The sequence below is a fragment of the Ostrea edulis genome, chromosome 7, assembly GCF_947568905.1.
Source record: "Ostrea edulis chromosome 7, xbOstEdul1.1, whole genome shotgun sequence".
In the NCBI taxonomy this organism is placed as follows: domain Eukaryota; kingdom Metazoa; phylum Mollusca; class Bivalvia; order Ostreida; family Ostreidae; genus Ostrea; species Ostrea edulis.
Genome location: NC_079170.1, coordinates 41,567,735 through 41,594,528, shown reverse-complemented (window position 1 = coordinate 41,594,528; position 26,794 = coordinate 41,567,735). Strand labels below are relative to the sequence as shown.

Here is a 26,794-nt window from a genome sequence, read left to right as displayed (position 1 = left end):
GATGACCATGTATGACATGTACTGAATTAAATATATTTATAGAACGTACAAAGAATAAAATTATCCTACGTGAAGAAATATAAAACTTAAAACACATAAATTCAGGGTATCCACTTTCGTTCTAGGCCGGGGTTGAACTTGTGACCAACGCAACCAAACCTTTTAACATTGATATTACTTGACCAAAATGTTCAGATTGCTGGAAGTTCTACACACAGTGTTGAATTTTCACTTACCTTGGCATTGATTAGTTGTGAAATTCCGAAAGTAGTTCGAACAGCATGTATGATTTTGATTTTCCCTAGACAATACATAGAAAATTATATTGATTATTCACTTCAGTTTTTAAGGTCATACCGGAAAAATCTATGATTCTCACGTTTGAATAAGGAACAATCAGTACCTATGTTAATGTTTTAAGTTTGACGCAGCCTTGTGAAGTGGTGTCCAAAAGACCCATGATTACCGAGTGTTTGACGAAGGAAAAATCACTACCTATGTCTGACGCTGCCATGACACACAATGAGGATTTAACGCAAGACCCCCGGAGCAGTGATAGATTGAATCACGACCATGCAACCCGCAAAATACCGTGCATTGAATGATATTTTCGGTTTTCCATTATCTAATGGCAATATAGAAATAAACAGATGCATTGTCGTCCTGAAGGAATAATTAGCCATAAATTTAAGATATTGATGTTCATCTATGAATTGCAATTTGCGTAACCTCCAACTGTCCAACTGCATCCCTTCATGAGTGACACTCCCCTATAACAAGAACAAGTATTTTCTGTTTCTATGTACCCCCAATACACTGCAGTCGCCGGACTTCTTTCGGTCTTCTCTATATGTATATACTTTTCATCAATAACAACCTGTGTTGCATCGTTGAAAATCACCTTTTTCTAATTTTTATTCACTCTCGGGTGTAATTTGTCTCTACGCCCCTTGACACGACAAGTACGGATTTTCGATTGAATAGTCAAAGTTTTCCTTGTTTTTCTCTGTGTAAAGTTGCAAAACCATATACCGTTTTATCTTAGGATTTGATATAGTATATAAATTGGAAATCGTGACGAATCCTGGCTACCAGACTTAATTTCCCTCGGATTTTGTAAAGACAAAAAATTTGATTTTGATTTTGGGATGTGTCATATGTTATGACATCGATACTCTTTTTGGAGATGTATCACATGTTATGACATCGATACTCTTTGTATAGTGAATACAAACATTAATTTTGAAAAAAAACCCAGACATATTTTGGAAAAATAACTGATGGACTGTTGTAAAAGACCCCTTTCATGACAATGACTGCCTGTTTATAGATGACAATTCACATGCTCATCGATATCGTCTTCAGTAAATTACAAAATTGACAACAATATTCCAACATTGCTGTGGCCCGTGCAACCACCTGTCTAAATCCCATAGAAAGTATTTGGCTTGCAATTAGAATAAACTTTAAAAGTAATATTTGTATTATAAATTTTGACTTCATTCAAAGTAGACTATGCACAAATATATGTGTGCAAATGTACGACAATAAGTGCAAGAAGTTGAAAGGGCCCGACGGTATATCACAAAGTATTGATAACTCCATTTACCTGATCAAGTTATAGGGCTCACCACAGATGTGACCGGTCGACAGGGGATGCTTAGTCTTCCTAATCACCTGATTTCCCCTATGGTATATCCAGGGGTCCGTGTATGCCCAACTCTCTATTTTGTATTGCTTATAGGAGTTACGAAATTGATCACTGTTCGTTATCGTCAACTTTCAATGAGGTAACATCTTATTTTCTTTATTCATATTGATGTTTTGGTGAAATAGAATATATTTTCATAATTTTTGCATTCCACGTGCACGAGATCTTTTTCTTGTTCAACTCCAAAATAATGTCTGTTTGATCTCAAACATTTTTTGAATAAAAAATGGCTTCCACCCTCACGTGAACACTTGTCCGCTGTCTACACATGAAATTTGCTGTATATCAACACTTTGAGATTATAAAAGGTATACTTACTTACACCAGTTACAACGTACACAGGTCGTAATGGCCAAAACTAAATATACTGATGTGTTCCACATTTTGGCGTATGATAAACTAAATCATGATCTATGTCCTCAAATCGAGTATAAACTTGAAGCTGTCACACTTAGTACAACACTTAAACATCGATATCAATGACGTACATATCTAATTTAAGTATTAATGTTCCATTGTCGGTTCCTGTTACACCGCATGTACATGCCACAGCAAGGAAGGACCTTGTATAGATTATTTTCTTTTGCACTTTGGAGAATATCATTACACACTTTACATGTTTTAAAATAAATTAATTTGAAATAAACATAAGACTGCGAACATGCCACCTCATTTCTTCAACTGAGGTTCGAAGTCCATAATAATCTTTCTGTAACGATAAGAATTTTTGATTGAGGGGTATTGAACAACTATATTTGGATATTCAGTCAATGAATTGCGAACTTTTACGTAACTGCAATCATTGGAATTACTTGGGCATCTTAAATATATGAATCTTCTCCTTTAAGGTCCACATGATGATGTACATGAAATATTACAATATAATTATATGCTGATTGATAATGATATGTTAATATTTATGAAGAAGATAATATATCATTCAAAGTACAATGATAATATCAGGAGTAAGATTACTTGATATGCACAATAAGCTAATTGTTATCTTTACGAATGACCGTTCAGAAAGGAAACCATTGTTTGGCCTTTGTTCGATCAATAATAAATTTGCTTCGAGCAAAAATACATTTCTCCACCTTTAATCATACTTGGTTAAATCTTCTCAGGCCCAAATCTTATGTATGAAATACAAATATTTTGCCCTTTCTGACTAGGATTTACTTGCTAATATGGTTTAGATGAACAAGTTAAGATGGCGAACATTAATCAATCTAATAAATCACTTGAAGGGTACAAAAACGATTGTAGTACATATATGGGTCCCTGGAAAGACGGGAGGTGGGATTAGGTGCATAGAAGGAGTAAGTATTCCACGTGAAAAATGTATCACACTAATACGCACATTAATTGAACATTATTATCTTCATTTGGATTTAGAGCACATGAAATCTATTAATGAGCGCACTAATTATTTCATTTTCACCTCAATCTTCAATGATAAGTTGGAGACGATGAACAGTGATCAATCTCAAAACTCCCAGAAGCAATACAAAATAGATAGTTGGGCAAACACTAACATCTGGACATAATAGATATAGGATCAGGTGCCTAGGAGGAGTAAGCATCCCCTGTTAAGCGGTCACACCAGGCGTGAGTCCTGTAACTCTATCAGTTAATAGGAGTAATTTGCAGGTTATTATAACGATCATACAATTTGTGGAATTCTGACTTTAAACGAGACTGTTGAAGCCGTGTAACAACAACTTGTTTGTCAGTAGCCTGCCTCAATTAAAAAAAACCCAAAATGATCCTAAGCAGATGCTCTTTCGTAAAGAATCAGATGAGACACAAAACCATTTGCACCTGTAATCATAATCGAATATTCGAATCGATGACGTTTTGTCTATTAACAATGATAGCTTTCATTCATATGTCGATTTGATATATCCCTGTGAGTTCGAAATAAAGGACACCACAGAGTCGTCCACTTCTGCTTCATACTTAGATATTTTATTGAAAGTAGACATTAACGGCAAACTGACAACTCAACTGTATGACAAACGGGATGATTTCAGCTTCTCCATCGTCAACTTCCCATATTCGTGTAGCAATATTCCATTATCACCTGCATATGGTGTTTATATATCTCAACTGATTCGATATGCAAGAGCTTGTTCTGGGTATAGTCAGTTTTTAAATCGAGGTAAGCTACTGACAAACAAGTTGATGGTACAGGGATTTCAACAGTCTCGATTAAAGTCAGCATTTCGCAAATTCTATGTTTGTTATAACGATCTACTTCGTCCGTACAACCTCGCATTGGTTCAAATGCTGTCTGACGTGTTTCATACTGATTGTTAAGCCGTTCTTGGCACATTGATTTTGACTGCGGATAACTCCGTTTACCTGATCAGGATATAGGGCTCACGGCGGGTGTGACCGGTCAACAGGGGATGCTTACTCCTCCTAGGCACCTGATCCCACCTCTGGTGTGTCCAGGGGTCCGTGTTTGCCCAACTATCTATTTTGTATTGCTTATAGGAGTTATGAGATTGATCACTGTTCGTTATCTTCAACTTGCATTGTAACATAGATATGATACACTGACGATGGAGAAGCTGACATCATCCCGTTTGTGGTAAAGTTGAGTTGCTAATTTGTTGTTAACATCCATGTTCAATAAAATATCTAAGTATGAAGCAAATTTGGAAAACTCTGGTGTAATTAATTTTGAGTTCACTGGGATATACATGTATCGAATCGACATATGAATGAAAATGCTTAGTGTTTATATGTAAATCGTCGTCGGTACATCTAAATGTTGAATGGAAGGCCACAGAAAAAGATTTGTTCTAAAATCTATCGTGCTGTTTTAATACTCTGGAAAATTGAAAGCATATCCGTCAATTGAAACTTCTGAAAAAAAAACCCCGGAAGAAACATAATATAATTATGCTACAAGAATTGATCTGATATATTATTCCTCGAAGGCGATACTCTGCTGATGGATATTTAGAAACATTTGTACAAATAATGACACACTAGAAATATATCGTCTATACGTGTGCTCAGTACCAAATGCATTTGCTGAAACTATCAATGAAATCTACAAATCAAGAGGTAGAGTCTTTGCCGTACTCAGTAAAATTCTTTTCTTACGATATTGCTGTAAAATTGTTTGTAATCAAAATTGCACATATAAGTTTTACATTCAATAGATCAATTCAGTTTTCCACTCTTGGTTGAAATCATTGGCCTTTTAAAATGTCTAGTAAGCCATTGTTACAATGTAAAAGAGTCTTTAGTGCACAGTGTAAGTCTTTTGCTGCGAGATCTCCATTCTATTACAAGTGACTTGGTCAGGCGTCAGGAAGTCCAGCTGTTGGAGAAGATGCAAGAGAAAGGTAGAATCAAAGACACCCACGTTTATTGGTCATTTGTATCCCTGTACTGCTGTTAGATAAATACAATGAACAACACATGATTACGGCATGACATGAAAAATATATTGGTAAAACAATTCAAATATTGATCTCATAGAGCGGAAATATAGGATTGAATATATTTCAATTATCAGCTGTTGGAATTTTATTAGCAAAACTTATTGAATTGATATATTTCCTTGAGTTGATTTTATTACAGACGTGTAGGGAGTACTTTTATTTTGATTATATATTAGTCGGACATACTCGTATAATATAATTGATAGATATTTAGTCAATGAAGTATCATTCTCTCGGCTTGGAGATTTCTCCATTACATGCACACGCAATGTGATTGCTAAAATAGCATCATTTTTTATCTGCAGGAATGTCACCCTTTTACTGCAGTCGATCTGAAAGAATAACCAATCAACTGTTTTATTTTTTTGCAAATCTTATTGCTTAACTAGAAAAACATATTTTACTATATTTGTGCAAAAGCATATTAAAAACATACCCATTCCGACTTCTAACCATCAACAACACACATCACCATCAGGAATAGAGGGGTGCTAATCTCGAGCAGAAAAATATCATGAAAAGACTATATTTGTAAATATTGAGAGAGAGAGAGAGAGAGAGAGAGAGAGAGAGAGAGAGCATCCATCTTTAGCGCCGTTTTTTTGTTTATACGGTAGTCACGTGGCTGTTCTACTGATTAATCGGGATTCTTTATAACGTATAAAACGGTCATTTGCTTCTCTATAATATATAACGGCAACGAGGTACTCCAAAATACCTATCCTTTTTAAATGTTGGTATGGCGGTATTATTCTGAGTCATGTTCCTATTGATAGAATTACAATGAACGCCAAAAGGTTCGGAAAAATATAATGATAAGGAATGAAGTTGATCCGTAACTATAGGAGATTATTACTTCTTATACACCGCTTTAAATGCATTCATATATATCAATTTTACTATATAATAGCTTTAGATGTGTCGCGTATTTTGACTGTCAGTTAATAATTCTAAATATTCATTCGGTTTACTATCTAACCACAATTAATGACGTCAGTTTCACAGTGCGTTGGCGTGTATGTATTACGTATACATGTATAAAGAGTTTAATTAAGATATCAGCAACGTAGGTAAAAATTCAGATTTACCTTTATAAGTTTTTCTTGTCTATTGAGAGTATAGGAAAAATGTAGACCATCGGTATATGTTTACATATAAATATTCTCGAAAGGCGAAAATAAGGAACTGTTGTCAATCTCATAATATTCAAAATATTTTGATACGATCCGTTAATGAATGAAATTTAAATTCATTCAACATGTTTCCCTAAATGTCCAACTGATTATGCTTTGATCTTGAATATCTCTATTAATTCAACACTGAACCAATTTCTATAATATAATTGTGTAAACGATGAACATAAATATTTTATTAAATTTGATTATCTATTGTTGAAAGGATATTAAGCGATCCTTTAAAATACAAAATGACTATGAATAACCTTGCAGGTTAAACTCTGTGGATGCACCATTGACCGAATTTGTCCTCCGCTGCTGAGAAATATTGTCATCTAACAATCCTGATGAACTTTCCATAGGTACCGATATTGATGTTTTAAGGTATCCACTGCTAGATCCTGAAATGAATTACATGTCAATAAATAGTTTTATCAACAGTTTCTGCGCCTAATTTCAAATAAAAATACAAATTTGTAAGGTGGACGAGGTGTTTTGCAGTTCTTGAGGAGTTTCTGTGATTCCTTAACATACTATCGAAATTGATAATGCATTGCGAGTGATCATCCCTCTCACTAAAAGAGATAACATGTTTTATTAAGTTATTTGCAGAACAACACTTGGAAGTTTATTTCTCGCGAATTGGGATGGAAAAAAAATTGTTGTTTGATTTACATTTAGATAATTATGTACTAAACAGTTTGAGCACAACAGAAAAACAGCAAAATTGATGCATCCTCATGACAGTGATAGTGACTTTGTGGGTGTTTTAATTTGGAATTATCATCAGTAAACCTGTATCAGTCAGTGTAGAAGCGTCTGGACAGTCTCCCGTGACGTAATGACACGTGTTCTTACATTCCGATGGACAAACATGAAGACATTGAAATCCGTACAATCCAGGGTAACACGTCTTGGAACAGTTCACATCAAAATATCCGTCTGGACACACTGGATAAATAGAAGTGAACATCATCAAAAACAAAATGCAGTAAAATAAATAGAAAAATAGAATGATGTAAAAGCCAGGACAGTAGATGCATATACACATTTTCCTTAAGGTGAAATGTCATTGATATTGACACTGATTAGTTGTTCAGAGACTACTTTGACTAATATAATGCAATTACTGGTCAGTACAGGAGAATTTTGTAATATAATAGAATAGTAAATAAAGTTAAAATATCTCAAAAAGAATCTAGGAGAGGTTTAACTTTTGTAAACTATTGGCTTAATAGATGAAAAGTCCATGTTCTTTTGTGAGTTGCTATTTGCATCAGAGGAGGAATATCATCAGTAGTAAAAAGTTGAGATTTTAAAGTATAAAAGCTGCAGTATTTTATATTTAAGCCTCGACAGTAGTATAAGTGCAATCATTTTCCCCAATAAATTCTAGACCATTCGAGCATCTATAGACGTCCTAAAACTTGATTTTGATGACAATAGAATTCCCGATGCGATGTCACACTTTATGTATACAAAATTAAGATGTCGTTATTTGACGTAAATCTAATATTAACATATATGACACTTAATGAATTGAACATATTTTTAAAAAGTACAACTAGTCAAATAAACGCCCAATGATTAAAAACTACCCTAAGTAAGAAATCTTAAATATTAAATAACACATATAAATACAGGATATCACTTTCGCCCCAGGGAGGGATTAAACTCTTGACAAACGGAAGGAAACATTTTAACATCACTTGACCAGACTGTTTGAATTGCTTGGTATTCTACACATATGATATAAATGTTATTTTAAACTTACGTTGGCATTGATTGGTTGTGAGATTCAGAAAGTAGTTTGAACAGCATATGTGATTTTGGTTTTCCCTGAAACGTTTATAATAAAATGGATATTGATTATTCACATAAGCACTGTTTGGTGTAACATTTCAGAAAAAAAGAATGAGACAGGGCACTTCATCTAACAAGACACTGAACAAAATGGCAAAATAGCGCAATCAGCTTATAGGCTTATTCAACGTATATTTCAAACATGCTAATTGATTATGTCTTATTCAATACATGTACCTGGCCGTAAGTCTGTTATCAAAATGGCGGCTGATATGTTCACGTTCTTAAATCCCGATCTTGTCTCTTTTGTATGATTATCATAATACACATGAAAAATGTTGCTCCTCGTGGTTGCTTATAAGAAGGTCAACAGAAAATACTTCTGATGTCATTTTGTAAGAAGATAGAGGGTTGAGGTAGGGTGTAACCAGTCATCAGAGTATACTACTTGTGCTATACACCTTATCCCACTTTTGGTGTGTCCAGGGGTCCGTGTTGCCCCAGCATTAAGTTTGTATTAAATATGGGCTGTTCATTATCTTAACTTTCCATCTGTCATTTAATATGCTTTCAAAAGGAAATGAATGTCTACCCTTATAAAAGATGTGGTCATCTTTATGTCTACAAGTGGATATGTGCAACGGAAGACCGCAGATATTTTCAACTTACGTCAGTTAAATATTTAAACTTCTTTGAAGCGATGACAAAAGTGTGCATCCTGTGGAAACATAGCTTGAATCGGTAAATCCAGAAACAGAGCTGATGCTCGTGGTGATTGCAAAATATTCAGTTGCGTTATGTCCAACAGACTACAATCCTTGAAGGACGTTACTCGAAATTACTCATTCAATCTCCTCACGAATCGTTGGATGGTGATTGAGGTATTCTTATGTTACAAGAAGGAAAACGAAAACTATAAAATCCGTACTCACCGTGTGAACCAGTGTAGAGGTAAATTACACTGGAGAGTGAATAGAAATTAGAACAAGGTTAATTTTCAACCATGAACCACAGGCTGTTTATAAAGTGAATACATCTAGAGAAGACCGAAATAAATCTGGTACATGGAAACACAAAATACTCGGTAATGCTAATGAGGTGCGCCAGATAGTGAAGGAGTCGGGGAATTCACAGAAATTGACACGAATTTTAATTCACAAAAGTACATCAACATTTGGAACACAAATTTATTGCCGTTTATTGTTCGCCATATACATGTATTTGTTTCAGGACGAAAACGCTAATTTTTACACGTCTATTGCCAGTAGAGAATGAAACACTGGAAAAATCATTCAATACATGGTGCGTTGTGGATTGTGCCTATTTGCATAGACGCGCGATTTAACCTATCACTGACATGGGGATCTTGACTTTGAACCCCGCATGTACCATGGCTGCGTCAAAACTAAGACGTAAACATAGGTAGCTAAAATAATTTCTCTTTCGCAAAAAGTTTGGTTAATAGAAATGAAAATCGTGGGTTTTTCGGATATCGCCTTGAACACAGATTTTAAAGAAGCATATCTGCTACAGCCCTAAACGTTAAGCATACATGTATATCTCATCTGTGGTACTTCACATACAACTGCTGACTCTAAATATGAGTGAATAAGTATCGACGTAAAAGAAACAAACTAAAGAAATCTATGACCGAAAAAAAAAATCAAAGGGTGATATACTGGTGTTTGTTGTGGTGTGTGTGTCTTTTATACGTGTCAGTCATGATTGAGAAAACATGAGTTGGACAACATTCGAACTTTGTGAGGACAGTGACGGAAACATCGTAACATTACATGAAAACTTAAAAAATTAGGGGGAGTTGAATGATTATTGAAAATACCTATATCAACCGTTTATAGTGTCTGGAAAAAGTTTCCTGAGTGGTACAATGGAAAACAAACACATTGTGGATTGAGGAAATTAGTGAACAAAGGTGGAGTAAGGAGACCTGTTAGACAGATACGGTCTGACAGGAATTGGACCACTATCAGATATCAGAAGGAATACAATAAAAACAAACGACGCCAAAGTTTCAGGAAAAAAAAATTGACGCTATTTGGGACAACACGATTACAAAAGATATGTGTGTAAATATAAGATACCCATCCGGATTATTGATTTTTGAGTGATTGATTGTATCATGTTTAACGTCCCTCTCGAGAATTTTTCACTCATATGGAGAGGTCATGCAGCAAGACGGATGAAGGATTTAAATTTAGGTCTATGCTCGGCGCTCATGGTCATTGAGCAGTGAGGGTTCTTTAGCGTGCCACACCTACTGTGGCACGGGCATCCATTGTTAAAGTCATCTCCTAGGACCCGTGACATTCATACCTCATGCCGAGCGTTTGGCGATGGAACTGCCACTATCTGTCTGTTGCGGCCGGAATTCGAACCCCGACCTTCCGCATGCAGGGCGAACGCAATACCTCTAGACCATTGTAGCAGTATCATTTTTAATTGTATAAAATATGTGTGATGGTTTGCCTGTAAAAAATGGACAGTTGAAAACTGGAAAAGATGCATTGTTTTAACTGTGTGATATATAAATGAGAAATAGTGAGGAATCCCGGCTACCTGACTGCATTCCCCCCAGGAACTGGTAAGAACATTAGTGGAGTTTTACGAAGAGGCTTACTTTTACAATCGACGACTGACTTTTACAATTTAAAGGGATCAACTCCAACTACAGAAATTGGACCGAAATGAAAATACAGACTGCTTCAGTAAAAAAAACCAAACCAACAATTATGTTTATTACAAGAGTATTGTAAACTCTTTAGCAACTCTTATTCTTTCTACATTTGTTCGACGCTTTCACAATGCATTACTCGTTTTAATATTTCATTAAGTTAATTTATCGATATTCAAATGTACATGTATTTTATTAACTGCGAATGACGAGCTGAGAAATGCATGAAGGGACCCAGAAAATTGCCATAAAAAGTGTTTTAAGCTTTACTGTATATCATAAGTGTACCATAGCGCGCTCATTGTAAGCAGACTACCTTAAGTTATCCTGACATTTCTAAATAATGTGTCATCAGCCCTGAAAGCATTTAAGCTTTCAAGGCTGATGACACATTATTTAGAAATGTTCTCTATACCTCACATCTTATAATTCTGACTTCCCAAGGAACAAAGCAACCCCTACCCTCCCACACACATACTTTTGGACGACAGCTCTATAGAAGACCAAAAAATGGAGTGGTAGGCTTTGTCGAGCTTTATTTTTTCATAGCCCCTCACTCTCATTTTGAAAAAAAAATGCTACGTCCTTGTTTCTCTCTCTTTCGTGTTGAATCTCTAGGTTTAAATGTAAAGACAACAAATAAGTGATGTGTAATTGTATACATCTATACGTATATATGTATATCAATATACACAGTAGAATCAACAATGTTTGTGGCAATGACTCATGAAAATTGCCCCCCCCTCCCCTGAAAATCGATTACTCCCTAGTATACTAGTATATTCTATACATTATCGATATAAACATTTGACATGTGCTTGGCTTTAGAAATGCCGCACCCCGTGGATATCCTGGTTAAAATAGGCCGTGCTTATCGTAAGAGGCGACTAAATAGGGCGATCCTTCGGATAAGACCGGAAAACCCGAGGTCCCGTGTCACAACAGATGTGACATGATAAAAATCCATCCCTGCTCAAAGGCCGTAAGCGCCGAGCATATGCCTACATTTTGCAGCCCTTCACCGGAAATAGTGACGTCTCCACATGATTGATCTGTTGCTTTTACGTCCCTTCCTGGATTTTTCACTCATATTGAGAGGTCACCATCTGTAGGTGAAGTACCACAACTGTAGACCCGGCCTATGTTTAGCGCTTAGCGCAGTAGTAGTGAAAGTTCTTTATCGGGCAAACGCATGCCGCTGCACGGGACATCCATTTTTAAGGTCACACCTGAACGACCCGTGATTCTCACTTCTAAATGCCGAGCGTTTGGCGAAGGAGCAATCACCACCTATTTTAACGCCTTAGATTTGTCATATGAGTGCAGAAATCCCGAGAGGGACGTTAAACAATATTAAATCTATCAAACTTAGGCTTGACGCGGCCATGACACGAGCAGGGCTCGAACTCACGACCGCCCGGTTATGAAGCGAACGCTCTACTACTGAGCTACCGCGACCCAAGATGAGTGAAAAATTATCGAGTGGGACGTTAAACAATATATACAACAACTGAATGCGGTAAATATAAATTTTGTAAATACCACTTCCAAATTTTTCATATCTAGAGTTGATCCCTTCAAATTGTAAAAGTCAGCCGTCGATTGTAAAAGTAAGCCTCTTCGTAAAACTCCAGTACAAGTATTATGATGTGGAGTAAATGGCAACATAAAATCTTTGATATGAAAATACATAGAGATTTTTGAAAATGACTGGTTCACTTTTGTTACAGTAGAAAATAAATGTCCCGAGAATAACTTCTGTTTTTGGATGATAATTCATCTCATCGTATATCTCGTTTTCAGTAAAATACCAAAACGACAACATTACAACACGTGTATTCACCTGATATAAATTCCACAGAAAGCATTTGACTAACAATTGTAACAAAACTTGAAAAGTCATGTTTGTACTATAAATATTATTGATGAGCTGTATAACAAAATTTTGGAAATGTTGACTTCATGCTAATGCACCACAACAGGTAATCAAGGTTGGAATGGTCTGGGGATATATAACGTAGTACTTAGAAAACACTTACCGGGGTATTGTAAAAAAGAAATTATCAGACGTTTTATTACTGTCATGACTATTCTGGTAAAAGTTAGGAAATCTATTCATAATTCTTTTTGCATTTCTTGAGTTATTTTTGTTATTCAATAAACTAAAAAAAAATGACGTATGTTTACTCTCGAGCATTGTCGAATAAACAAAATGGCAGCAATCATCACGTAAATACTATTGTCCATAGTTTGTTGATGTATTTTGCGATCGTTGTATATTGATGCTTTAGGATTATAAAAGGTATACTTACTTGCACCATTTACAACGTACACAGGTCGTAATGGCCAAAACCAAATATACTGATGTGTTCCACATTTTGGTGTATGACAAACTAAATCATGATCGATGTCCTTATATCGAATTTTAATTTGAAGCTGTAACACTTAGTACAGCAATTGAACATCAATATCAGTGACGTACATATCTAATTTAAGTACTAATGTTCAATTGTCGGTTCCTGTTACACCGCATGTCCACACCACAGCAAAGAAAAGACCTTAGTAATGAGTTCCTTTTGGAATTTGTCAGTTTGAGCAAAGACTAACGATAAGTTGTAGAATAAACAATAACAAATTTATTAATTAAATAAATAAATATAAAAAGAATGCACACTCACTCCTTTCACTCTGAACACCAATTTACATGAATAAGCAATTGACAATATAGATATCTGATACGTTGTAAACAGTTTTTTTGAAAGTCCGATAGTACGTATCAGATGTAAAGCAAATGTACAGGTATTAACTTGTCAAGTTAAAACAATACTCAAAAGTAGTATAATTTAGAAAAAAGTTCCAAATATTCAATTCTCCTTTTCTGTAATATAATATTCTTTGGTTTTGTTTCTAAATTTCGAGTTACTTTAACTTTATAATGTAACTAATATGCACTCTGAAGACACTGTTCCGGTTTCCCGCGAACTTGAGATAAGCACGCCCAGAACGGAAAAATATCCACCACCATACAAGCCTTGCACGAGCCATCGTCAACCCTTGACAATACACCAGGGTTCCGATGCCTCCCAAGTATCGGGTTATCCTCTATGGAGCTACACCACGCCCTTCCATATTGTAACACAATATCCGCATGTATCTGCGTATATCTGAATCCCGCAACTCTGTCTGACTTCGGGTTGAAACTGGTTTTGTTAAGCACCCATCTACGCACTGAAATTAATTTCATAAAAACTAACAACTTATAACTAAACAAGAATCCGAGAACTTACAAATAACAAGACCGTGCTAGACTAATTATGATACTCACGAACTATCAGAATACAAAAGATGTGCCCCCCCAAACAAACTCCTATTTCAGCAGTTATATTTCTCCAAATGTCCTACATAGAAATCTGACAGGAAAATAACAATCCCTTGAACTTCTAGGACCTGTCAACGTGGCACCCGGCTGATGTCGTTACCATGCCCTATCTAACTTATAACCAGCCAAACCGGTCTCTTTTATACTAGCAACTAAAAATAACTCACACCCGATTCACTCTTACGATAACTCATTCACATCAAAATCAAAACAAACGAAAAATACAAAACACTAAATCAGCAAAACTGAATCAACTTCTTTACAACCTTGTACGGATTATTTTCTATTACACTTTGGGAACAGGATCTCACACTTTACATGTTTTAAAATACATTATTTCGAAATAAACATGAGACTGCGAGCATGCCGCCACATTTTTGCAACTGAGGTTCGAAGTCCATAATAATCCTGATAGAATAATTTTAAGGAACCTGATGGATTGTTCCTGTAGATATTAACATCAATTAATAAAAAAAAATATGACTTCAAAATTCGATAACAGACAGAAGCATACAATTGTAGTCAATCGAATTTGAGCGAACGAGTCACGTGACTCAAAACAAAGCTCGACAGTTTGTTAAAATGTTTTCAAAAGACTGTTTATGTGATTAAAGAACCCATAAAATCAATATTAGTAAGTACGAGAAGCATAATTTTATTGATTAGGTATGAGTTTAACGTTGGATTCGACTGAAGAATTCCGCCTCCAGTAGGAGGCGGCGAATTTCCAGTTTACGTAATGGCGCCAGTTCTGACGTTTTCGTGGCACGGTAAATATCATAATCATAAAAAGGCGGGGAAAACGTCAGATCTTTCGGACTACGAATGGCCTAGCAATAGGTATAGAACATGTCAGACAGCATTTTAACGAATGATAGGTTGTATTGGCGAACTAGATTGTTATAACGATCATAACATTTGCGAAATTCTGCCTTTAAACGGGACTGTTGAAACCCTATAACAACAATTTGTTTGTCAGTAGCCTCCCTCGATTTAAAAGCCAAACTGATCATAAGCAGAAGCTCTTTCGTAAATATAAAACCATACGCAGATGATTAGTCATAATCGAATATTGAAACATAGATATAATACACTGATGAAGGTAAAGCTGAAGTCATCACGTGTGTCATAAATCTGAGTTTTTACTTTGTCGTTAACATCCATGTTCAATAAATCTCTAAGTACGAACCCTGGTAAAAAAAAAATTGAGTTCACCGGGATATATAGAATCGACATATCAATGAATATGATTAGTGTTGATGTACTTGTATAAAACGTCGTCAGTATATCTAAATGTTGAGTGGAAGGCCACAGGAAGAGATATTTTTTTTCTAAATCTATCATGCTGTTTTATTACTGTGGAAAATTGAAAGCATATCCATCAATTGAAACTTCTGAAAAAACCCGGAAGAAACATAATATAATTATGGTACAAGAATTGATCTGATATATTATTCCTCGAAGGCGATACTTTTCTGCTGATGGATATTTTAGAAACATTTGTACAAATAATGATACATTAGAAATATATCGTCTATACGTCCTCAGTACGTAATGCATTTACTTGAAACTATCAATGGAATCGATATTGCTGTAAAAGTGTTTGCAATCAAAATTGCACATTCAATAGATCAATTTATTTTTCCACTCTTGGTTGAAATTATTGGCCGTTCAAAATGTCTAGTAAGTCATTGTGACAATGTAAGAAGAGTCTTGAGTACACAGTGTAAATCTTTAGCTGCGATATCACCATTCATGGTCAGGGCGCCAGGAAGTCCAGCTGTTGGGGATGATGGGAGACAAAGGTAGAATCAAAGACACCCACGTCCATGGTGTCATTTGTATCCCTGCACTGCTGTTAGATAAATACAAGGAATAACTTATGATTACGCCATGGCCTGTAAAATAAATTGGTAAAAGAATTCAAATATTGACCTCATAGTGCCAAAATATATTTTCGATTAACAGCTGTTGCATTTTTATTCAGAAAACTTATTGAATTGATATATTTCCTTGTGTTAATTTTATTGCTAACCTTTAGGAAACACTTTTATTTTAATCATGTATTAGTTTGACATACTCGTATAATATGATTAATAGACATTTAGTCAATGAACTATCATTATCTGGGCTTGGAGATCCCTACATTACATGCAAACACAATGTGATTGCTAAAATAGCATTATCTTCTGTTTTCGAAAATGTCACCCCCTACTGCAGTCGATCTGAAAGAAACCTGATTAACTGTTTTATTTGTTGCAAACGTTATTGCACTAGTAGAGAAAAATGTTTTGCTGTATTTTTGAAAAAGCATAGTAAAAACGTACCCATTCCGACTTCTAACCATCAACAACACATACCACCGACAGGAATAGAGGGGTGCAATTTTCGAGTAGAAAAATATCATGAAAAGACTATAATTGTAAATAATGAGAGAGAGAAATAGAGAGAGAGAGAGAGAGAGAGAGAGAGAGAGAGAGAGAGAGAGAGAGAGATAGTATCTATCTTTAACACCGTTTGTGTTTATACAGTAGTCACGTGGCTGCTTTACTGATTAATCGGGATTCTTTATAACTAAAGTGATTTCCTACACACAAAGAACACCGGAAAAACACTTATAAACAGATATATTCACAAATACACAGAACAACTTACAAGGGATCAACAAATACAACGACTACACTGCTGCACTTTCTAAGACACGTCCGCTTGCCTAGAGTTCGCGGGTAAGAGAGAGAGAGAAAATCACTTGCAGGCTCAGAGAACTCCGAGCCCGACCAGAAATACTAAAAATCGACCCCCCCAAAATCACTACACTCCCCCCATTTTGAGGAGGAATGTCCCAATTCCGATAAATTAAACCTGCAGCACTGTAGCTTACAATAGATACACACAATTTACAAATAAATGAATGAATTACACCTATGATTTACAGTATGATAAACTTTACTCTATAAAATCATAGCAATTTAGCAGTCCAAAAAGTTCACAACACAGAAAGTCACGGTCACACAACGCATCACAGAAAATCCAGTAACAGGAAAGTCACATCACAGAGTCACAAACTTTCCACATGAAAACGTCACAGGACAGGTATCATCTTGAACATCGGACACGGCACATCACACCAGAAGACATCACATCTTCCAGGTCAGCAGATCCGGAAACACCACAAGGAAATACCCCTGCCCAAGAACGGCTGGGTTACTGGAACCTAATCTACCCTTCCCCGCATTTCGGGGTACTGTGTGCTTGGAGGAGTTCACACCCCTCACATAACTCATTAACTTTCTTTCGTACCCCCTTGCGATGACCAAACCTGGGTTGTCCCTGGTTCACTGTCAGTTGAACCTGGGATGCATAGCCATCACCCCACGACCAATGGAAACTCGCGAAGCCACCAGCAATAAACCTATCCCGTTCATTGCTTAGACGTTTATCAGGAGGAAACCTCTCAGTCAGAGAAGGAACACGACTATCCCAACAGGCCGAACCGGACAGAGCCACAAACCCTGCATCCACGGGGTCATCTCCACGAGACGCAGACACAACACACCCTCCATCAGACCAACACACAATGGTACATTTATCAGGTGCCTTGGGGACAGACTCCCCTGGGAACTGATAGGCCACTGCTTCAATCATAGCTGGGGCACTGGTAATGATTAGACTGTGCCGCTCAGCAACAGTCTCTAACACTACAACTGAGGCCTGCATGCTTTCACTATTGCATGGAATACCATCACAGCCCTCGTCACAAACCTTCGAGCATGCATCGATTCCAACCTGGAATAATCCAGACTCACTAACATGACACTTAACTGCATCCTCGCCCCCAGACTCGTCCTCTGCATCCGAGAACTGGCCATCAACAGAATGCAAGACCAGGGCCCGTGCCACATCAATTTCCCGCCGTCCAGCACTACTGGTCCAACCACTCAAACTCAGCTGATCATGAGCTGAGGGACATGAGATACCGATCACACCATACCGTGCCTCAACCAGACACCCCGACTCGACTGTGGAAGGATCATCATCCACATCGCAGAACACATCAACAGCCATGTCAACATCAAAACCCAGAGAACACCTAGAGCTACCCCGAGAAGTCATATCACTATGGCAACCAACACTATCCCCGGTGTTCTCCAGCCCACCACCCTGGTGACTAACACCTGCCTCAGTGTCCTCCGGCCAACCACACAACTTCTCATCTGCGCCTGGCAGCACCCCTGTGTGCGCCGACCATGTGTCCCTGACCCCTACTTCACTCCGGGCCCTCTGAACAACTACACCCGTCGACAACAAAACACTACTGCCCACCACAGACACACAACTACTCGGTTTCACTGGCATCCTGACCTCATGACATGCACTGTCGACTACTGACCTTGCTGTATTGGAGCTACCTAATAAGGGTTTACGGAGCACCTACCCCGACCTATTTTGAGCCCCGGTCCTTGGGGACCGACCAACTAACACGCACTGACTAGACAACTTGGGACCATCCCTACTAGCAGCCTTACAGTCTTCTGTACCGACATCTCTAACGAGTGGAGATCTCGACCTTGACCTGCTATGTCTAATCCCACGTCCGACTGGCGAGAGACCAAAATGCATACCCCTATCTGCATTACTCATAGGCCTCACAGGCACCTCACTCGTCTGCAACTTCAACTGTGATGCACCAACACCTGACTGACCCTGCGAGATGCACTGGTGACATGGGGGCCCTGAGGAACTCTCGTTTGCATAGATAGGCAAATGATGGGGAGACTGAGGTTGGTCATGACTACCACCACCACTAGTACGGCTAATATAATGGGTGTTCTCCAAAGATACCGACCCATTACTGCTGAGGACTCTATGGCATGGCCCACCCACCACGCTGGGACAACCAACCTGCTCGTCCAATATAACTGGCAGAGTTGGTTCAGGGTACCCCCCTACTTGACCTACGGACAAGGTATCCCAATCTGGATTTAATGATGAAACCCCCAAATCACCCCTGGGCAGAGGCCCTGGGGAAGAGTTACCTACATTCCCAGGACACCCCGCTAACTGCTGAGCCACTACTATGGTACTGTTGCCACCCCTACTGTTTCTCCTAGACATTACCTGACTGATCATGTTACTAACATTGTTAGTCATCTGTGCAATCTGATTCTCGAAAACCGCTTTCATGGCCCCTAATTGGGTCTCTATCATCAGAAGCCGACCTTCCAGAGCCTGTGACATATTAACTGACCCAGTCCCATGTCCCTGGCCTGAAGCTACGACAGAACCCATTTTATCTAGCTGGTAATTTTGGTCCGTTTCCAGTCCTCCATGTGGCCCCGCATTCCATCCTTGAGTGCCCGTCACGCCCTGCGTAACATCACCCCCCAGAATACCCCTGCCACCCGGCGACCCCGCATCCCCTACTTGGGTACCCGCCAAGCTTCCCTGCCCGACTGCCTTACCCCCAGGATGCCCCCGTCACCTATCCATCTCGGTCTAACCTGACCAGAATACCAGGCCATCAGAATTACTGCCTAGCCACAAACCAGAATATACAAGACAAGGCACAATAATTACATTTAACCATGTAAACTAATAAAATTAACTAAGAAATTCTAACATTTCAAAATGGCTCCCACCTGCGACCACGCGGCCCCCGCTATGATCCGCGGCGCAGGTGGGCAAAATATCCTACCGCCGACGCCAATGAAGTGATTTCCTACACACAAAGAACACCGGAAAAGCACTTATAAACAGATATATTCACAAATACACAGAACAACTTACAAGGGATCAACAAACACAACGACTACACTGCTGCACTTTCTAAGACACGTCCGCTTGCCTAGAGTTCGCGGGTAAGAGAGAGAGAAAATCACGTGCAGGCTCAGAGAACTCCGAGCCCGACCAGAAATACTAAAAATCGACCCCCCCAAAATTACTACATAACGAATAAAACGGTAATCTGCTTCTCCATACTATATAACGGTCAAGATAAACTCCTCAATACTGATCTTTTTTAAATGTTGGTATGGCGGTATTACTCTACGTCATGCTCCTATTTATATAATTACAATATACATCAAAGGTTCGGAAAAATCTAATGATAAGAAATTAATTTGATCCGTAACTATATTCTACGATATACATGTATAATGATCTGTAGAATATTATGACTTCTTATAAACCGCTTTAGATGCATATATATATATATATATATATATATATATATATATATATATATATATATATATGAATGCATCTAAAGCATATATATATATATATATATACTAGACAAAATTTCTAACTCCCCACCTAAGTTTTGTCATTCACTGGTTTTATTTTCTATTTTTATCTTGACATAGCTTTTGATTGGTATAAAGAATAATATCTTCAAAAGAAGTCAAGTTTCTTCGATCATCATTTATTGAAACATTCAATTAAAAACATGAAAAATTAAAAGTTTTGAAATTCTCAACAATCAATACCCTGTATCCCCCTCATTCGCTTGAGTAACTGGCTGGCACCTGCTTCGCATTGAGGTCACGTAACTGTCTTACTCGCCTGTCGACCTCGTCCCATACATGTTCAATAGGATTGAGGTCTATACTGCAAGGGGGTCAGTCAATTACGCGGAGATTGTGACCCTGCAGCATCTGTTTGGTTGTTTTTATGGGGTAGCATTATCCTACATAAGGGGCATTCCGCGAGTTAGTTGGATATACGGAATTGCCACTGGCTGAACGACAATGTTTTGGTACCTTACTGCACTCAGGTTCTGGTGGATAGGGATCATTAATGTTTTTGTGTGAAACGATATTCCCGCGCACACCATGACAGAACCACCTCCAAACTGCCCTCGCTCCCTCACACATACGTCAATATATCGTTCGCCAATTCTGTGGTAGAAGCGGGACCGTCCATCTGATCACCTTAGATTGAATCTGGACTCATCTGTGAAAAGAACTTGTCCCCAGTCCGCGCGCGCGTATACCTCAGATGGTGTCTTGCCTACGCTAATCGAATTTGCCTATGTCTTGCAGACAATACCAACCCTAGATAAGGTTTTATTGCCCGCAATCCTCCTTCCTTAAATCTGTTTCTCACAGTTTGATCACTGAGGGGTCTTCCATGTGTTCCCAATGTGCGCCTTGCTGTTGCTCGACCTGTCAAATGTCTGTCACGTAAATAGATCAGTCTTATGTAGCGATTCTGTTGAGGGGTTGTTATACACCGTTTGGGACGTCGGCGTAGATCCGCTACACTTCCGGTTCCATTGAATTTTCGGATTAGGTTTGTGATAGTATTGTAGTCTCTATTGAAATTTCTAGCAACCTGTGAAAATGATCAATTCAATTGACTTTTTAAATTGTTTCGTACCCTGTGTATCTGAAAGTGTTTCGCAAAAGATCGAATCTAATGGAAGAAAGCAAACCTCTCATAAACTGCACCCAGCATGAACCATGTCAACCGCTCTTCCGCGTTCCTCTGTCGACATGCGCCGCATTTGACTTAAGTAACTTTGTGTTTTTCACATACATGTACAAATGAGTGTATTGAGAACAAGAAAAACAAAGATTTTTGAAAAGCAAGACAGTAAAACCAATCGAACACGAGATTTTCAATTTCAACAAAACCCGCTACGGTCCAGTGGCTACGAACGTGTTCTTGCAATATTTGTGCTAAAAAGGTCAGCGTTTTAGTTAGCAGAAGATATTTTGAATTACAAATTACATAACTGCAGAAGTTTGTAAAATTTAGAAATTATTAATTTGGGGAGTTAAAAATTTGGTCCAGTACATATAAATTTTATTATATAATATCTTTATATGTCTCGCACATTTTGACTGTTAGTTGGTAATTGATATTCAGTCGATTTACTATCTAACCACAATGAATGACGTCAGTTTCACAGTACGTTTGTGTATATGTATTGCGTAAACATGTATAAAGAAATGAAAAATGTAAGTAAACAATCAGTTTTATCCTTAAAAATTTATCCAGTCTATTTGTAGTATAGCAAAATACCGGCTGACCATTATTAATATACCGATCTGTATATGTTAACTTACAAATGTTCTCACGAAGATTTTAAAACAATCCGCGCATAATTGGAATTTTAAATTCAATTATTCAACATCTTCCCCTTAAAGTCCAACTGATTATTCTTTGATCTTGAATATCTCTGTTAATATTTAATCATTTTCTATGATATATTTAGGTGTAAACAATGAACATATATATTTTATCAAATTTGATTATCTATTGTTGAAAGCTTATTTCAAATGATCTTTCTAACACAAAATGACAATAAATAACCATGCAGGTTACACTACTTTGATGTACCATTGACCAAATTTGTCATCCGCTGCTGTTGTTGTGAGATAGTTTCATCTAACAATCCCGCTGTTGATAGTTTAAGGTATCCATTGGTAGTTTCTGAAATGAATTGCATGTAGATAAATGTTTTATAAACGTTTTCTGCGCTTATTTCAAATAAAAATACTAATCTATAAGGTTGACGAGTTGTTGCTCTTTTCGAAAGTTGATTTGCAGTTCTTGATGAGTTTCTGTGATTCCTTATTATACGATCGAAATTAATAATGCATTGTGAGTGATTATCCCTCTCCATATATGAAATACTATGTTTTATTAAATAGTTTGCAGAACAACACTTGCAAGTTTATTTCTCGCGAATTATGATGAATAACATTTTGTTATTTGATTAACATGTAGATAATTATGTACTAAACAGTTTGACCACAACATAAAACTAGCAAAATTGATGCATCCTCACGACAGTGATAGTGACTTTGTGAGTGTTTGAATTTGGAGTTATCGTCCGTAAACCTGTATCAGTCAGTGTAGAAGCACCTGGACAGTCTCCCGTGACGTAGTGACACGTGTTCTTACATTCCGATGGACAAACATGAAAACATGCTTTTCCGTACAATCCAGGGTAACATGTCTTGGAACAGTTCACATCAAAATATCCGTCTGGACATACTGGAGAAATAAAGTGAACATCATAAAAAACAAAATGAAGTAAAATAAATAGAAAAATAGAGTGATGTAAAAATCAAGACAGTAGATGCATATACACATTTTCTTTAAGGTGAAATGTCACTAATATTGCCACTGATTAGTTGTTTAGAGACTACTTTGAATAATATAATGCAATTACTGGTCAGTAAAGGGAAATTTTGTAGGATAATTGAATAGTAAATTAAAGCTAAAAAATAAAAAAATAATCTGGAACAGCTTTAATTTTTGTAAAATATTGCCTTGATAGATGAAAATTCCATGTTCTTTTTTGGTTTGCTATTTGCATCAAAGGAGGACTATCATCAATAGTAAATAGTTGAGATTTGAAAGTATAAAAGCTGCAGTATTTTATATTCAAGCCTCGACAGTTGTATGTGTGCAATGATTTGCCCAATAAATTTTAGACCATTCGAGGATCAATAGACGTTCTAAAACTTGATTTTGATGACAATGGAATACTCGATGCGCTGTCACACACTATGTATACATAATTAAGATGTCTTTACTTGACGTAAATCTAATATTAACATTGATGACACTTACTGAATCAAACATATTTCCATAAAGAACAACTAGTGAAATGAATCACAACTACCCTAAGTAAGAAATCTTAGATATAAAACACATATAAATTCAGGATATCACTTTCGCCCCAGGGCGGGGTTAAACTTTTGACAAACCGAAGGAAACATTTTAACATCACTTGACCAGATTGTTTACATTGCTTGACATTCTTCATATATGATATAAATGTTAATTTTAAACTTACTTTGGCATTGATTGGTTGTGAGATTCAGAACGTAGTTTGAACAGCATATGTCATTTTGGTTTTCCCTGAAAAGTGTATATTAAAATTGATATTGATTATTCACATAAGCACTGTTTCGTGTACATTTTGAAGAAAAGAATGTGACAGGATACTTCATCTAACAAGACACCGAACAAAATGGCAAAATAACGTGATCAGCTTATATGCTTATTCAGCGTACATTCACTGTAATAACTGATGTCATGAACTGTGATCTTTAATAGATGCAGAGGATGGACAATATTCGCAAGATGGCGTCATGTTTCAAACATGCTAATTGATCATGTCTTATTCAGTACATGCACCTGGCCGTAAGTCTGTTATCAAAATGGCGGCTAAAAATCGTCACGTTCTTAAATCCCGATCTTGCTTCTTTTGTATCATTATCATAATACACATGAACAATGTTACTCCTCGTGGTTGCTTATAAGAAGGTCTACAGAAAATACTTCTGATGTCATTTTGTAAAAAGATAGAGGTTTGAGGTAGGGTGTAACCAGTCATCAGAGTATACTACTCGTGCTAGACACCTTATCCCACTTTTGGTGTTTCCAGGGGTCCGTGTTTGCCCCAGCATTAAGTTTGTATTAAATATAGGCTGTTCATTATCTTAACTTTTCATCTGTCAATTAATATGCTTTCAAAAGGATACGAATGTTTACCCTTATAAAAGATGTGATCATTTTTATGTCTACAAGTGGATATGTGCAACGGAAGACCACATATATTTTTAACTTACTTCAGTTAAATATTTAAACTTCTTTGAAGCGATGACAAAAGTGTGCATCCTGTGGAAACATAGCTTGAATCGGTAAATTCAGAAACAGAGCTGATGCTCGTGGTGACTGCAAAATATTCAGTTGCATTATATCCACTGATTTTGACTGCGGATAACTCCGTTTACCTGATCAGGATATGGGGCTCACGGCGGGTGTGACCGGTCAACAGGGGATGCTTACTCCTCCTAGGCATCTGATCCCACCTCTGGTGTGTCCAGGGGTCCGTGTTTGCCCAACTATCTATTTTGCATTGCTTGTAGGAGTTATGAGATTGATCACTGTTCGTTATCTTCACCTTGCATCCAACAGACTACAATCCTTGAAGGATGTTACTCGAAATTACTCATTCAATCTACTAACGAACCGTTGTAGGGTGTTTGAGGTGTTCCAATGTTACAAGAAGGAAAACAAAAGCTATAAAATCCGTACTCACCGTGTGAACGAGTGTAGAGGCAAAGCACACTGGACAGTGAATATAAATTAGAACAAGGTTAATTTTCAACCATGAAACGCAAGTTGTTTATAAAGTGAATACATCTAGAGAAGACCGAAATAAATCTGGTACATGGAAACACAAAATACTCGGTAATGCTATTGAAGTGTGGAAGATAGTGAAGGAGTCGGGGAATTCACAGAAATTGACACGAATTTTAATTCACAAAAGTACATCAACATTTTGAACACAACTTTATTGCCGTTTATTGTTCGCCATATATTTGTTTCATGACGAAAATGCTAATTTTTCCACGTCTATCGCCAGTAGAGAATGAAACACTGGAAAAATCATTCATTACATGGTGCGTTGTGGATTGTGCCTCTTTGCATAAACGCGTGATTTAACCTATCACTGATATGGGAATCTTGACTTTGAACTCCGTATGTACCATGGCTGTGTCAAACCTAAGACGTAAACATAGGTAGCTATAATAATTTCTCTTTCACAAAAAGTTTGGTTAATAGAAATGAGAATCGTGGATTTTTCGATAATGGCCTTGAACATGGAATATAAAGAAGCCTATCTGCTACAGCCCTAAATGTTAAGCATACATGTATATCTAATCTATGGTACTTCACCTATAACTGCTGACTCTAAATATGAGTGAACAATTATCGATGTAAAAGAAACAAACTAAAGAAATCTATGACCGAAAAAAAAAATCAAAGGGTGATATACTGGTATTTGTTGTGGTTTGTGTGTCTTTTATACGTGTCAGTCATCATGCAGTGCTCGAGCTGGGCTTCACCATTTTCGCCAATGGCGAATTTTTTTCAAAAATGGCGAAAAAAAATTGAAAGCGGCGAAAATCCCTTTTTGCAATAAATTGTATTTTAAATCCTTTGTCAGTGACGCATTATAGCCTGTTTGTTTATGCAGTCAAAATCGGTTTATTCAGTCAACGCGTGCGACCGGAAATTTCGCGTCGCTCCAGTGCACACAGAGTTGGTCACAGCCTCAGGTAATTTATGGTTGCAAGAAAGTCGGTGATTATGTAATAAAGTACATCGGACAGCTGTTTACCCTGCTGAGGTCAATTGTTTAACATTTAAAGTCTTATTCATTTTCGTGTTATCATCTCCACATTAATGTCAATTCTTAACCAGAGAACCGACCGGTAATTAAATTGGCCGTATTATTGTGTATAATGTATATATGAATACATCAATTGTTTGTTTTTGTGGCCAAACTCGTTGATTACAAGATTTTGATTTGATGTGTTTGATTTTAGTTCGAATATTTCATAAACAATGCGGTCGGTCACCATTGATATGGACATAGCAATTTTAATAAATAATTTTCTTTGAAATTCGGTGTGCAACAGTATAAAAATGCTAATCTCATAAGACTATGCACCCCATTTTATTTTGACACTAAACTTGTAGCTTCTGACCCTAGTCAGTCTAAAATTAAAAACATAACTATGTTTGGCTTTATAGTCAACC

At 37.1% G+C, this 26,794-nt stretch overlaps 1 protein-coding gene and 2 long non-coding RNA genes across 3 annotated transcripts; all 3 read right to left on the bottom strand.

Annotated features, from left to right (window-relative positions):
• Positions 1-5,813: 5,813 nt before the first annotated feature.
• LOC125654270 (scavenger receptor class F member 1-like) lies at positions 5,814-13,248 on the bottom strand. Its single transcript, XM_048884128.2, has 4 exons — positions 13,155-13,248; positions 8,122-8,186; positions 7,143-7,298; positions 5,814-6,748 (listed from the first exon to the last, which is right to left on the bottom strand). The coding sequence occupies exons 1-4, from the start codon at positions 13,217-13,219 to the stop codon at positions 6,603-6,605; spliced, it is 432 nt and encodes a 143-aa protein (XP_048740085.2). The 5' UTR covers positions 13,220-13,248; the 3' UTR covers positions 5,814-6,602.
• A 207-nt stretch (positions 13,249-13,455) lies between these two features.
• Positions 13,456-14,672, bottom strand: LOC125654281 (uncharacterized). The gene is made up of 2 exons (XR_007362299.2): positions 14,168-14,672; positions 13,456-14,070 (listed from the first exon to the last, which is right to left on the bottom strand). It is a non-coding gene; the product is annotated as an uncharacterized LOC125654281 (long non-coding RNA).
• A 6,830-nt stretch (positions 14,673-21,502) lies between these two features.
• Positions 21,503-26,044, bottom strand: LOC130048143 (uncharacterized). The gene is made up of 2 exons (XR_008796997.1): positions 24,036-26,044; positions 21,503-23,227 (listed from the first exon to the last, which is right to left on the bottom strand). It is a non-coding gene; the product is annotated as an uncharacterized LOC130048143 (long non-coding RNA).
• Positions 26,045-26,794: the final 750 nt, after the last annotated feature.

Excerpts from the sequence above, each read along its gene's own strand:
- LOC125654270 (XM_048884128.2), bottom strand. The coding sequence starts at position 13,219 with ATGTGGAACACATCAGTATATTTGGTTTTGGCCATTACGACCTGTGTA. Across the intron at positions 7,299-8,121 it reads CACAACCAATCAATGCCAAC|TGTGTCCAGACGGATATTTT; the intron begins GTAAGTTTAAAA and ends CTATTTATCCAG. Across the intron at positions 6,749-7,142 it reads TTCTACACTGACTGATACAG|GATCTAGCAGTGGATACCTT; the intron begins GTTTACTGATGA and ends AATTCATTTCAG.